Source organism: Pleurodeles waltl, chromosome 6 (genome assembly GCF_031143425.1).
Source record: "Pleurodeles waltl isolate 20211129_DDA chromosome 6, aPleWal1.hap1.20221129, whole genome shotgun sequence".
NCBI classification, from domain to species: domain Eukaryota; kingdom Metazoa; phylum Chordata; class Amphibia; order Caudata; family Salamandridae; genus Pleurodeles; species Pleurodeles waltl.
This window is the reverse complement of record NC_090445.1, coordinates 215065802-215080695: the sequence shown is the minus strand read 5'-3', so window position 1 is coordinate 215080695 and position 14894 is coordinate 215065802. Positions and strand designations below refer to the sequence as shown.

General features: G+C 44.6%; 1 protein-coding gene across 19 annotated transcripts in view; it reads right to left on the bottom strand.

Annotated features, from left to right (window-relative positions):
* Window positions 1-14894, bottom strand: part of GRN (granulin precursor) — a 1029241-nt gene that overhangs the window by 220152 nt on the left and 794195 nt on the right. For 12 of the 19 annotated variants that reach the window (XM_069237890.1, XM_069237897.1, XM_069237905.1 and 9 more), the window contains one exon: window positions 11368-11604. The exons of the other annotated variants lie outside the window; for them this stretch is intronic. In XM_069237890.1, the coding sequence (XP_069093991.1) occupies window positions 11368-11604 (237 nt within the window). The remainder of the gene's footprint in view (window positions 1-11367; window positions 11605-14894) is intronic. 19 annotated transcript variants of the gene reach the window in all.

The following is a 14894-nucleotide window of genomic DNA, read 5'->3' as shown; positions in this document are numbered from 1 at the left end:
TTCTCTTGAAATTAGCACCATAATTGGGCTAATAAAAGTATTGTGTTTTTTTTTTTTTGTCCGCTGGCTGCATCATTCCTGAAGCTGGGACCTGGGGGGAAAAACAGGAGCACCCTGAGAACTAGACAACAACCAGAGCTTAAAGGAAGTTGGACAAACCAAGGAAAAAATACCTCTTTATTTTCTTGTGTTGTATCCCTGCACTGGCGATAAAATTGTATCTTTTGGGTATTAGTACTCCGCTTTTCTTTTCGGGCTAGTGTGGGGGGGGATACGGGTGGGGTGGGGCGGGGTGGGGTGGGGCGGAGGGTAGATTTCCACTATACAACAGGAAGAACCCCTGATAATACAACAGTGGTGTCAGAAGTGGGGTCCTGGTGTCTGCCACTATGACAAAACCCATTACTATGGAGGAGATGGTGAAACAACTAGTGGAGGGACAAAGGCACCTCCAGTTGGTTATACAACAACAGACACTGGAAGCCAGAAAAGAGACACGCATTTCAAACCGCCCTGAAAGAATGGGCCACTTCATTAACAACTAACCAAAATGTCCAAGAGACTGCAATGCAGACGTTGTTGCTAGTACACAATTGGCTAAAGGAGGCTGCTGTTGCCCTAGAACCCACCGTACCTAAGCCACAAAAAACCAAGAGGGAGAAAGAGGATAAAAATAAATTTCATAGTCATACAACCCCTGTAATGTATGCCTTCTCTCCCTAACAGACGATTTGCAGACCCCCAGATAGAGGATGGCTCGCTGGTACATGCTTGGGATCAAGCCACTGAACCAGAACGTGCTCAGGTAGGACCATAATCTCATGCACATAAAGGTTTCTTGTATGGACATGCTAAAATAGGGGAAAAAAAGACTGACCAACCAGTAGTACCCCAAGCATTCAGAGAACAAGTATTGTACCTAGCTCACAGTCAAGGAGAAAGAGGACACTATGGAAAGGAACACACCCTGAACTACCTCTTAGATAAGTTTTATTGGCCGGGAGTGTATAATGAAGTAGCTAGGTTTTGTTCCTCGAAATCCCAGATGCCAGCTAGTAAACCTTGCCGGGGTTCCAGAAGCACCCTTACAACCCCTCCCCACAGAGCACTACATTAAAATAAAATGTAGTAATGGACCTCGTGGACCGCACCCTCTATCTGCTCAGGGTCACAATACCTTCTGGTAGAATATGGGACCCAATACCCTGAGGCAATCCCCGTACATAGTATGACCACTCCAACAGTGGCCTGGGCTATGATTATCTTCTTTTTGAGAGTAGGGTTTCCCCACAAAATACTAACAGATCAGGGTACCCCATTCATGTCTCGCCTCATGTCTCAAATATGTAAGTCCTTAGGTGTCCGTCAAATCCACATTGCTGTAAACCAAACAGATGGCCTACAACCACACGCTACAATCAAACTATAAAAACTATGCTCAGTAAAATCATCAATGAAACTCCCTTTAGTTTTATTTGTTATAAGGACACAAACAAAAACCCACAGGCTTCTCTCCTTTTAAACTGTTGTTTGGAAGGAAACCATGTACCCTTTCAGGACACCCTGGCCACTCTATGGGAGGAGGTTCACTCCAACCTAACCCCAGCACAGATGAAGCATAAACACATATATGGCCAAGGCACAAAATTACAGGAATTCAATGTTGGATATAAGGTGCTCCTTTTACTCCCTAACACTGCTAAGAAATTTCTGGCAACTTGGCAAGGTCCCTATACCATCACTGAACAAGTACCCCTGGTAACATTTGAGTGGCTGTTCCACATACCAAAGGGGTGGAGCAAGTATATCCAACCTACTGACAAAGTTGGAGGAGCCCGCCTCACAACAGTGGACCCTCATACCATCCGCTGGTCTGGCTTCCAAATACCCTCCTACAAATATTCTGATATGCCCATCCAAACCCTTAGAGGGAACGACCATAAACATGGGAGAACACTTGTCAGCTACCGAAGAGGACAGCTAAACGTCCTGTTACAAAAGTTCCCCAGTCTTATGTCAGGTTGCACAGGTCGATCCACGTGGGATAGTCACAATATAGTCCCTGAAGGTACCCAGGTGATCCGATTAGACCATATTGGATTACAGAAGCTAGGCGAAAGGTGATGGAACAGGAGGACTAAGCTATGTTAGAGACCCAGATCACAGAACTCTTTCACAGTGAAAGGTGTCCCCTGGAGGTCTTGGTTCTCAAGCCTGACGGCAGTTGGAGGTTCTGTGTAGACTTTCATCCATTAAACGTCATCTTGCGATTTGACACATATCCCATGCCCCAGGTAGACGAGTTAGTAGAAAAGTTGGGAAAGGCAAAGGTGATGCCACCCTGGACCTCAAAGGGTAATGGCAAATACCCTTGGACCTAGGAGGCCAAGGGGGAAAAAAAACTCAATTGCAAACCATAGGGGTCTCTATCAATTTTCTGTTTTACAGTTTGGCCTTCGTCGTGCCCAGCTACCTTTCATCCTGGCCTACAACAAAAAAATAAGTCAATTTTTTGGGGGGGCTCGTGGGTTACTACTGTATATTCATCCAACACTTTTCAGACAAGGCAGGCCCCTTATCAGTTCTTTTAAGAAAAAGTAATTTTGTCACAACCGGATGAGAGAGGTGACTTAAGGCCTATTTTGTATACAAGTAGTAAACTCTTCCCTAGAGAGCTACACTAAGTCACCACTGAAAGGGAGCGTCTCGCTATTAAATGGGGCATTGAGGCCCTTCAGTACTACCGTCTAGGGCGAATCTTTTATCGCCTAACTGATCATGCCCTTCTTGCTTGGGTGGCGCAGAACAAAGACACTAACCAAAAAATTATTCGTTGGTTAATGGAATTACAGCCTTTTTCCTTTCAGGTCTTCCAAGTCCAAGTGAAATTGCAGGGGAATGTGGACTGTCTGTCTTGCTGTCCTATCACCGAATGGCCTGTTGGTCCATTCTTAGAAGGGATGCAATGTAATACTGTGTTGGAGGAGTCCGGGAATTCCAAGATGGCTGCTACAGAGGGCTCCATTATAGTAACCCATCCCGCGCCAGACACCAAACACTGGGACCAGTCGCCAACTGTTGTTGAGACAATTGAAAACAAGGCAGTGACGACAGGAGGGTGGCAGAGCATGCAGGAAGACGGATGAGCAGTTCAAACAGAGGAGCAAGAAAACGGTCTAACTTTTGGGCATTAGGACTCCACTTTTCTTTTTGGGTTAGTGAGGGAAAACAGTAGTTCGCTCCTATACAGCAGAAAGAACCCCTGAAGATATAACAAGGTGTAAGGTTAATCATTTATCTGGATGATATCCTGATTATGGGTCTGCAGAAGGAAGTGGATTTACTAGAATTCTTGGGTTTTGTAATAAACAGGGAGAAATCTTTTGTCCCAAGTCAGGAAGCTCAGTTCCTAGGTTTTATTGTGAACACAGTTGAGGCAGAACTGAAATTTCCCAAGAAGAAGTTGAAGAGATTGCGGAAGGAATTGAAGAACGCCTTGGGGATGAAAGCAATGCCTTTGAGGGTCTCAACAAGGATTTTAGGTCTGTTATCCTCTACAATTCAGGCAATTTTCCCCAGGCCACTATACTATAGGGCCCTTTAAAAACTGAAAACGAGGCATTTGCGAATAAGTTGGTCTTACTCTCAGATGATATCTTTGAATGAATTAGGAGTTGAGGAAGGAAATAGTGTGTTGGCACAGGAATGCAGAAGCATTGCATGACAGGGCTATTTTCAGGGAGGGCCTGGAAATTGTGTTGAGTCTGATACAAGCCTGGAAGATTGGGCGCAAGATGTGGAGATTTGTCCACAGGTGGGTGCTGGACAACTCAAGAGAAGAGGCTGCATATCAAGTGCTTAGAGTTGCTAGCTGGTTCTTTTGCAGTTCGCTGTTTTTCCCAGGGTATGATGAAATCTTGCATGATGCTCTGAATGGACAATATCTCAGCAGTGAGATACATCAACAGGATGGGGGGCCCTCAATGGAAGGGTTTGGTGAAAGGCTTTTGGGAATACTGTGTAATCAAATGAATTTCAGTTGTGGCGGAACATATCCCTGCTCTAGCCAATGCAGTTTCGTATTGGTTCTGGAGAAATTTCAAAGAGTCAAACAAGTTTGAACAGAGATATTTCAGTGGATTCAGGAGAAATTGGGTCATTTTGGCGCAGACCTTTTTGCAAACAGGTTTAGCGCTCAGTTGGAGAGATTTTTCAGTTGGAGACCAGACCCAAATTCTTGGGGACTGCAAGACTGGAGGGGTCCAACACCTTATGCTTTCCCTCCATTTAGAATGTTAGAGATTTCTTCTGCAGGTACACAGGTGCAAGGAGACAGTGCTGGTTGTAACACCAGTTTGGAGGTCACAAGCATGGTTTCTGATCATGATGGAAATGTCCATAGATTTGCCTGTTCTGATCCAGAGATTCAGAGAAATAATTCTTGGGCCAGTAGGAGAATGCCACAGCTTGTTAGAACAAGGTCTTCTAGATTTGATGGCATGAAGGATTTCGGGAGACAGTGGGAAATGCTGGGACAATCAGTCATGGGCATCAGGAGCTATAAAGGCATATGTACGGGCTTGGCAGAAGTGGGTTTGTTGGTATTTACAAAGGGATTATGATCCTGTTTCAACAGACATAGTTCATGTAGTAAATTATTTAGCTGGACTATTTGGATCAGGACTTTCTTATAGAACAGTGAATGTATATAAATCAGCTACAGCAGCGGGTCACTGTCTAGTAAACTGTGTCTGTCAGGCAAAATTTACTTACTATAAGTTATCCATAGTATGCGAGTTTTGGATGCGCCTGCATCAAAAAAAACTTCTTTGTCAGATGTTAAACAGGTTTTACAAGTCTTGTTAAGCTGGGATGATAAATTCACTGTCGTTGAAACAGATCTCTTAGAAATTAACACTTTTACTTTGCTTGATGTCCTTTAGATGCACCTCAGGTGTAAGCTTTAGATGTTACATGTATGGCCTACCAATCTGAATGAGTTTGCTTTTAAATTTAAAGTAGTACAAAAACATTACCAAAAACTATTTTCTACCCATTTCTTGAATCCAATGAAAAACTGTGTGGCTAAATGTCTGAAAGAATATGCGAAAAGAACAAAAATTCTGAGAAATAACATTACTCAACTGCTACTTTCCTACAGTCGGCCCCATAAGAAGGTTCGACCTTCAACTTTGTCAAGATGGGTAAAGCAGGTGATGAGTAAAGCAGGTGTGGATGTGTCTAGATTTGGTGCTGATTCACTTAGAGGTGCACCTGTATCAAAAGATTTTGTAATGGGTGATGGCTTAATGGATATAATAAGAGCTGCAGATTGGTCAAATGAAAACATGTTCAGACACTGCCATTTTAAACCTCTTGAGAATGCAATTGATAATGTACTATCCCACACTTTAAACTTGCCTAATGTAAACCTTCATGTCATGCCACAAAAGGTAGCTTTTCCGCAGCCTGGAAGGCAGAAAATCTGGATTTTACGAAAGACACAGTAGCTACGATTATACTATCTATATATGAACCCACCCTAATGGACTATGTTGTGTTTTCTTTCAGATTAAGAAAGTCTTCAGAGGTGGAATTTAGAAGCAACAGAGTTGAAAAGTTTGGATTCGGAATTTTGGTCTTCTGTGTTTCGGGTTTATCTTGTTTGCAGCTTTGAAGGAGGAAGATCGTTGCGTGATGCTGAACTATATAGTTATTGGAATGTTTTAAAAGTTCTATCTATTGTTGCTTCTGTAAGCATAATCGTAGCCTAGGTGCCTTTAATAAAAAAACAGATTTTCTGCCCAACAGGCTGTGGAAAATCTACATGTTCTCCTGTATCTCATGAAATGAATTGCTGACCCTCCCAGAATTTAAAAAAATAAATAAAAGGAAAAAAAAAACAACAAAAAAAAGCTTACCATAAAAATACACAGCACTATTTTCATGCTGTATTTTTTTATTCAGAACCTTTGCTCCACTGAGACTGTGCGCAAACAGGGGAGCAAAGGTTCCATCCAAATGCAGCCCCAGAGTTAACATTAGTATTTTACAGAAAATTAGCAGAGAGGTTGTAAAACACTATAGAAATGTTAGGCGTTTTTTCTCAGCACAAGAAGTTACAAGTATTCCTTTTCAGGAGGCACCAGGTATGCAAAGGCACAAAGGCAAGACATAATTTAAGAAAGCACTCCCACTAAACTACAGGTTTAGAACTCCTCTCTACTGATGGTAGATAAATCCAGCAACACAGTGTAGGAGGCTGGACTGGCTTGTAGTGGGTACCAAGGGGTACTTACACTTTGCACCAGGCCCAGGTATCCCTTATTAGTGTAGAGGGGTGTCTAGCAGCTTAGGCTGATAGAAAAGGTAGCTTAGCAGGGCAGCTTAGGCTGAACTAGGAGACGAGTGAAGCTCCTACAGTACCACTAGTGTCACTTGCACAATATCATAAGAAAACACAATACACAGATATACTAAAAATAAAGGTACTTTATTTTTATGACAATATGCCAAAGTATCTCAGTGAGTACCCTCAGTATGAGGATAGCAAATATACACAAGATATATGTACACAATACCAAAATATGCAGTAATAGAAAACAGTGCAAACAATGTATAGTCACAATAGGATGCAATGGGGACACATAGGGATAGGGGCAACACAAACCATATACTCCAAAAGTGGAATGCGAACCACGAATGGACCCCAAACCTATGTGACCTTGTAGAGGGTCGCTGGGACTGTAAGAAAACAGTGAGGGTTAGAAAAATAGCCCACCCCAAGACCCTGAGATTTGGGTCCAAAGTGCACCTAAGTTCCCCAAAGAGCACAGAAGTAGTGATAGTGGAATTCTGCAAGGAAGACCAACACCAGGAATGCAACAACGATGGATTTCCTGACGAGAGTACCTGTGGAACAAGGGGACCAAGTCCAAGAGTCACGATCAAGTCGGGAGTGGGCAAATGCCCAGGAAATGCCAGCTGTGGGTGCAAAGAAACTGCCACCGGATGGTAGAAGCTGTGGATTCTGCAAGAACGACAAGGACTAGAAACTTCCCCTTTGGAGGATGGATGTCCCACGTCGTGAAGTCGTGCAGAGGTGTTTCCGTGCAGAAAGACCGCAAACAAGCCTTGCTAGCTGCAAGGGTCGCAGTTAGGGTTTTTGGATGCTGCTGTGACCCAGCAGGGACCAGGATGTCGCCAATTGCGTGAGGAGACAGAGAGGACGTCCAGCAAGACAAGGAGCCCACTCAGAAACAAGCAGCACCCGCAGAAGTGCCGGAACAGGCACTACGAAGTGGAGTGAACCGGAGCTCACCCGAAGTCACAAAGGAAGGTCCCACGACGCCAGAGGACAACTCAGGAGGTCGTGCACTGCAGGTTAGAGTGCCGGGGACCCAGGCTTGGCTGTGCACAAAGGAAATCCTGGAAGAGTGCACAGGAGCCGGAGTAGCTGCAAAACACGCGGTTCCCGGCAATGCAGTCTAGCGTGGGGAGGCAAGGACTTACCTCCACCAAACTTGGACTGAAGAGTCACTGGACTGTGGGAGTCACTTGGACAGAGTTGCTGACTTCAAGGGACCTCGCTCGCCGTTCTGAGAGGAGACCCAGAGGACCGGTGATGCAGTTCTTTGGTTCCTGCGGTTGCAGGGGGAAGATTCCGTCGACCCACAGGAGATTTCTTCAGAGCTTCTAGTGCAGAGAGGAGGCAGACTACCCCCACAGCATGCACCACCAGGAAAACAGTTGAGAAGGCGGCAGGATCAGCGTTACAAGGTCGCAGTAGTCGTCTTTGCTACTTTGTTGCAGTTTTGCAGGCTTCCAGCACGGTCAGCAGTCGATTCCTTGGCAGAAGGTGAAGAGAGAGATGCAGAGGAACTCTGATGAGCTCTTGCATTCGTTATCTAAGGAATTCCCAAAAGCAGAGACCCTAAATAGCCAGAAAAGGAGGTTTGGCTACCTAGGAGAGAGGATAGGCTAGCAACACCTGGAGGAGCCTATCAGAAGGAGTCTCTGACGTCACCTGCTGGCACTGACCACTCAGAGCAGTCCAGTGTGCCAGCAGCACCTCTTTCCAGGATGGCAGAGGTCTGGAGCACACTGGAGGAGCTCTGGGCACCTCCCAGGGGAGATGCAGGTCAGGGGAGTGGTCACTCCCCTTTCCTTTATCCAGTTTCGCGCCAGAGCAGGGCTGGGGGATCCCTGAACCGGTGTAGACTGGCTTATGCAGAAATGGGCACCATCTGTGTCCATGAAAGCATTTCCAGAGGCTGGGGGAGGCTACTCCTCCCAAGCCCTAACACCTTTTTCCAAAGGGAGAGGGTGTAACACCCTCTCTCTGAGGAAGTCCTTTGTTCTGGCTTCCTGGGCCAAGCCTGGCTGGACCCCAGGAGGGCAGAAACCTGTCTGAGGGGTTGGCAGCAGCAGCTGCTGCAGTGAAACCCCGGGAAAGGCAGTTTGGCAGTACCCGGGTCTGTGCCAGAGACTCGGGGGATCATGGAATTGGATGGCATTGGGGTGACAATTCCATGATCTTAGACATGTTACATGGCCATGTTCGGAGTTACCATTGTGACGCTATACATATGTCGTGACATATGTATAGTGCACGCGTGTAATGGTGTCCCCGCACTCACAAAGTCCGGGGAATTTGCCCTGAACAATGTGGGGGCACCTTGGCTAGTGCCAGGGTGCCCACACAATAAGTAACTTAGCACCCAACCTTTACCAGGTAAAGGTTAGACATTTAGGTGACTTATAAGTTACTTAAGTGCAGTGGTAAATGGCTGTGAAATAACGTGGACGTTATTTCACTCAGGCTGCACTGGCAGGCCTGTGTAAGAATTGTCAGATCTCCCTATGGGTGGCACAAGAAATGCTGCAGCCCATAGGGATCTCCTGGAACCCCAATACCCTGGGTACCTCGGTACCATATACTAGGGAATTATAAGGGTGTTCCAGTATGCCAATGTAAATTGGTGAAATTGGTCACTAGCCTGTTAGTGACAATTTGGAAAGAAATGAGAGAGCATAACCACTGAGGTTCTGCATAGCAGAGCATCAGTGAGACAGTTAGTCATAACACAGGTAACACATACAGGGCACACTTATGAGCACTTGGGCCCTGGCTGGCAGGGTCCCAGTGACACATACAACTAAAACAACATATATACAGTGAAATATGGGGGTAACATGTCAGGCAAGATGGTACTTTCCTACACACAGGGAAACACAACAAAAGCATTTATTTCTCAATTCTTTCTACGCTCAGGGTTGCTTACCCTCATTAATGAAGCCAGAGAATTCAAAGAAGTGTAATTTTCAAAAGGTCCACATAGTCAAAGAAATTATATGTATTCAGAGGGTGGTTTCACAAGTATTAACAAAAATGTGTTATTGTGAGTCAGCTACAGGCGCACATGTAGTAGTCTGAGTCCCAAATGGTGGTGATCAACCAGAAAACACATAGGCAATTTCAGAAGGAACTCTAGCAGAAATGGGGTTTTGGAGTGTGTTCTTCAGAGAATAAAACCAAATCCAGGACTAAAGCAAATATTTGTGTTCAAATTCTGTACAATCTGGAGAGTCATTGATAGGTGGCAGATAGCCCTACGTTTGAGTGGCCTCTTCCACTTCACAATGGCCTTACTTCATGGTCATCAGAAAGGTGTAAGATCGACGGACCTTCCTTTGAGTCAAAATCAGTTGAACAACATTACTGGTCTGACAATCTTTAACACCCCTTGTCTGCCTTAGAAATAAGTTTGTACCGGCATGGAACCTGGACCCATGTGCCTTCTGGTTTTAGGATCCTAACCTTTCACCGATTTGCACAGTACATGGCACTAGATATGTACAGCATTTTAGGACCTTTCTTCACAGGAGATAAGCAGATGTGAGCAATTTCAAAAAAAGGCTTGCTGACAGGCTCATCTGAAATCTTTAATGGGGAGCTATGCAAACACCAAGGGCTGGGAGAGATTGCAATACTACATATTTAAACATTTTGGAAATCCTTAGGAGTCAAACGTTGGTAGCATTTGGACAGTCAAGAGATCCCTCAAACATGTCATTTCGAAAATTATCCAGAAAAATTACACTTTGCCTTCCTTCTGATATTTGTTGAGACATTATTGGGCATGTCCAGGATAGAATGAGGACCATCAAATAGAATGTTAAAGATATCCTTGCCTTATTACATAGGCAATAAATGATGCGAAGAAGTGGTTAGCATCTCCAAATTTGAGCACTCCCACAGTAAGGTGAACGGGTGAGCTTGGAGTGGCCTGCATGTGAATGTGTAAAAATCTGCATAGATCTAAATCCCTTCGACAATACTCCTCCTGTATAAAACATTACTTTTGATCATTAGTGAATTGTTATTGTTCACTGTGGTCTCGCACATGTTTCCTGATATGTGCAAAATACATTAATGCCATTCGATGTGATAGTGTTATAGAAAGCTGTTCAATATCTAAATATAATCCACAGACCTCTTACTGAGGTGGAAGAGAGTAATTGGGTAGAATGCCGAAAGAGTCGTAGCCACTTGCAATAGAGTAAGAAGATCCAAAGATGGCCTTCGGCTTTGACCCTGGTGGCAAAAACGTTTGAGCTTTAGGGCAAAAAGGTCACAGTATGAGGAAGTGGTGTCAAGTTTAGAGATGTAGGTGCTTTTCCCACTCTTTCCTCTCACTCCATTCACTTCAACAGCCCCTCCTATACTAGATGTATCTCGATATACTCCTCCATCTCTTTCTCTATATAAAGGGATATATCTCTCTGATATATAAAGAGAGTGAAGTGGGATTAAAATGTGTAAGATCTCAGTCAGTATATTACTACAAAGTATCAACTACTACTTTTCCCACAGGAACTAGCCCCTCCATCAAAGCGGCAGAGGTACATTCAAAAGAAAACAAAAAGGCAGCCAAGAGCTATCCCCGTACGCATGTGGATATGGATATGAACTTTCATTTCACACCTTTCGCAAGAACTGGCAGCCCATAAGTAAGAGAGCAAGTAGGCCATTTCATCAGAGAAGGGGTGTTATCACCTTCAATACTCACATATCATTACACAGGACTTCTTTTTTCCCTTCTGGTGGGCACGTCCTGTAGAATTTCTTCTCCATGAGCCCACAAGCATGCAATTCTAGGAAATGTACACACAGTATAGCACAACAAGCAAAGGAATTCCCCATTCATTTAGTGTTAGGATCAGAAAGAATGCCTTTGCAGAAGCACAAGCAGAGAAAAAATGCACTTCTTATCCGACAGCAAGCCTTGAAGAGAAATGGCGCTGCAAAAACTTCAGATTTTTTTGTAGATTCCCTTTTTTGAAGTAACCACACAGAAGGCTCACCTTTTCAGTAGGGCAGCATCCCCACTCCCCAGATGCTGTTCTACAACAGGTATTGCCATTTGGACAGCTGAATGTTTCATCACAAGGTACGATGCTGCTGTGCGGCATCTCCTTTATGTGAGCCCGTATTTTAGTTAAGAAGGGGATTGAATTATTCCCTTGAATGCAGGATCCTTGTTCCACGTCACAGGTGTAGCCATGTGGACAGCAATGTACATGATCAGAACAGCATACTGCCTGGAAGACAAACAACCAAGTAAAGAATGGTGTGGCCTACAATCCACCCACACCCATTCAGTTTACAAGAACATACAGGGAAGGAGATGATTACTAAAGAGCAGCTTATTATACACATTAAGAACATTGAAAAAAGATTTAAAGAATTCATAATAGACAAAAGCAACTTGGCAAGCAGCTAACTGTAAAGAATGAAAAATATTTGCTTTGTAGTCCGATGAAAGCTTCCAAAGGAACAGGGCATTTCCTGTTTGTATATAAACCTCTGTAAAAAGAAAATAGTGGTCACAGTGCAATGCTATATCCCTTATCGAAGGAAACCTTCCATAAAAGAATATATTACGGTTGTTAGCCGTTTCGCTGTGTGCCATCGCAATGGTGCGGATTTGTTTTAGGAGGAGAACAGGTGACAACTACATTTCCTCTTTTCTCCTCTCATTTAAGGGAGGGTAAATCTGGGGAATAATAGAATATGATTTGAAGTTCACTTTTTCTGAATCCACAACACTGAACCTTGAAGGTATGATATACCAGAATGCCACTGTCAGAACACTATCTGACAAATTGCTTTTTTGAGCCAGCTTCATTGATTTTTTTTTTTTACATGGCACAAGCATCAAAATGTGAATTATATCATATGGGCTTCAGGGCATATTACTTGAGCACAAATTGATAATGCACAACTCTTTTACACCTTTTGAACACAGTAGCAAGCCCGGATATTTTAACTATGGGGTCTTAGTGTAATTTCTAGCATCGCTTTAAAAGGTAATGAGTAGCTCATGCCACATAGCTGAACAGGGACGCTGTCGGAGGCCAGTTAGTCTCTGCTCAGACAGACAGACTTCATTGTGGCCCAATGGATGGCATTTCTTTTGCCACTTAACACCAACCTGACAGACTGGGCTTTCCACTTCATGACTGCACATTTGGCCAACAGGAAGATCAGGTTACTAAAACGGTTGACCTATCCTCCGGTGCTTAGAGAGTCCTAATAAGAGAGCCCTGCATGCAATTTAGATCTAGGCTGTCCATGATCTGGACAAGAATGTGGCTAATGTCGGCCCAAAAGGTTTGTGCTATCGGGCAGCTCCAGAGTATGTGGAGAATATCAGCCTGTAGGGAGTGGCATGGAGGGCGGTTTGGTGATGTAGTATGGTATATTTTGTGGCGCTTAGTATGCGTTAGGTAAGCTTTATGCAAGATGTTGTGTTGTATGTACTGAATTCATCCATCACGAGAGATTGTTGATATGCCAGCACTTTATCCCACTCCTTACTATCTAGGGGGCACCCTATGTCTGTCGGTTTCCTACTTCTGCCACACAGTGGTAATGGGTCTATGGACATGTCCCGTACGCTTTAGTAATCAAGGAGGCGAGTTTCCTGTATGATCCCATTGTGAACAAGGCATAGGTTAAAGGGTGAATAGGGAGCTCAGAGATTAACTCCCCAAATGCGTTTAAGTTATGCAATCAGTCACCTGTGAGTCAGGAACTGCCCCGCCAGGAGGCTGGTCTGTTTGAACAAGAAGTCAAATGGAATCAAAGCGCCGTCTGGAACAAGTCGGATATGGAGCTTACTCCTGCACTTTCCCAATGTTCTGTGACCCCACCAGCAATGGGCCACACAGAAAGCGTGCATGGATCTCAGTGGGATCTCCGGCGCATACGGACTCCATCTAAGGAGACCTTCAAAGCCCTTAGGTAGCAGGGGTGAACAATACGTATTACATAATTGAAAGCTCTTGGGTAAGGTTGATTTCAGAAGTAACAGCTCATGGGCTATGCTGAGGCCACCCTGTGTGTCATTCCTCCAGAAGGCGACCTTGCGAGGCCAGGTAGTAATGCTTTAAAATCGGTACCGCCAGGTCCACGGGTCAGTTTAGAGCTGTAATTCGATGCTCTTTGTTACAAATAAAGACTCCAAACATAGTGTTCAGTGTGTGGAACATGCCACGAGGTATGGCGATTGGCAGGTTGGCAAAACAATTAAGTAGTGTTAGTAACATTTCCAGTTTGGAGACAGCCACTTGGCCCTGCACCACTCGAGGTAGAGCGCACCAGAACTTAAGGTGGGACCGGAGAGAGGAGAACGGCTTTGCCAAATTGCCATCTAGGAGGTCCTGGGAGGCATGATATATGTAAATGCCCAGGCACCAGAACGCGGAGGGCTCTCACCGTGCCGAGTGTCAACTATTTTGTTACTTGAAGGGCAGGGAGAGTAACAGGAATAGGCATGTTTTGGCCCAGATGACTCCCAGTCCCAAAGCCACTTTGGAAAAGTAGTATATCTAGAACATCCTCTCCACCTTCAAGAATGTATTTAATATATATCAGGACATCACCCGCATAGATGGGGGACAGTGTGTGCTTCATCACCAAGGGGTATATCCCAGTTTTGCCTGACTGATGAGGTGATGCACCAGCGGCTCAATGGCAACTGCAAATCGTAATGGTGAGTGTGCACCCTTGGCATGTACCTGGGTTGACAAGAAAGGGGTCCGAGATCAATTGGCCAGTGTTTACCCTGGCTATCAGTTCAATGTACAGCAGATTGACCAGTCAACATCCTGTCTCCCAGTCCCATTTTACAGGGAACCGCAAACATGTCCCAATCCACCATATCAAAAGCCTTCCCTACATCTAATACCAAATGGGACAATGCTCCTTCCAGCAGCTTGTGCAATCTGCATATGCAGAATGATGTGGATCTGCCATGTACAATCATAATGAACGAGTATTGTCATGAGCTCCAACAATCTAGTTACTAAGATTTTATTGAGGATCTTGTAGTCACAGCCCAGCATTGCTAAAGGCTGGTATGAAAATCGACCTCCAGCATATTGCGCCCTAGTTTAGGAAGGAAGACCAGTAGGGACTCACATGGATTACAGTTAGAGTCTGATGATGAGGGAGTAATTGAAGTTGGGCCAGTTTTGGTGTCAGCAGGTCTTCATACGTTTTGTAAAATTCAACTGGAAACCCATCTAGACTAGGGGTTTTGCAGGTTTGGGAGTCGTGGATAGCGAAATGGATCTCTTGTTCCAAGATCAAAGCATTGAGAGTGTCATATTGTGCCACTGTGACCACCGGCAAAGTGATGGAGCAAAGGAATTCTTCACTACTACACTGCTGTGGGGCAGGACAACGCATGATGGTGTGTGCAAAACACTTTGTGTATTGCTTCCTGGGAGCAGGCTACCTTGTTGCTCTGGCCCAGTGAGGATGGCCACAACTGGTGCAGTGGATGATTCATTTCTAATTAGCCAAGGCAATAACCATCTTGACT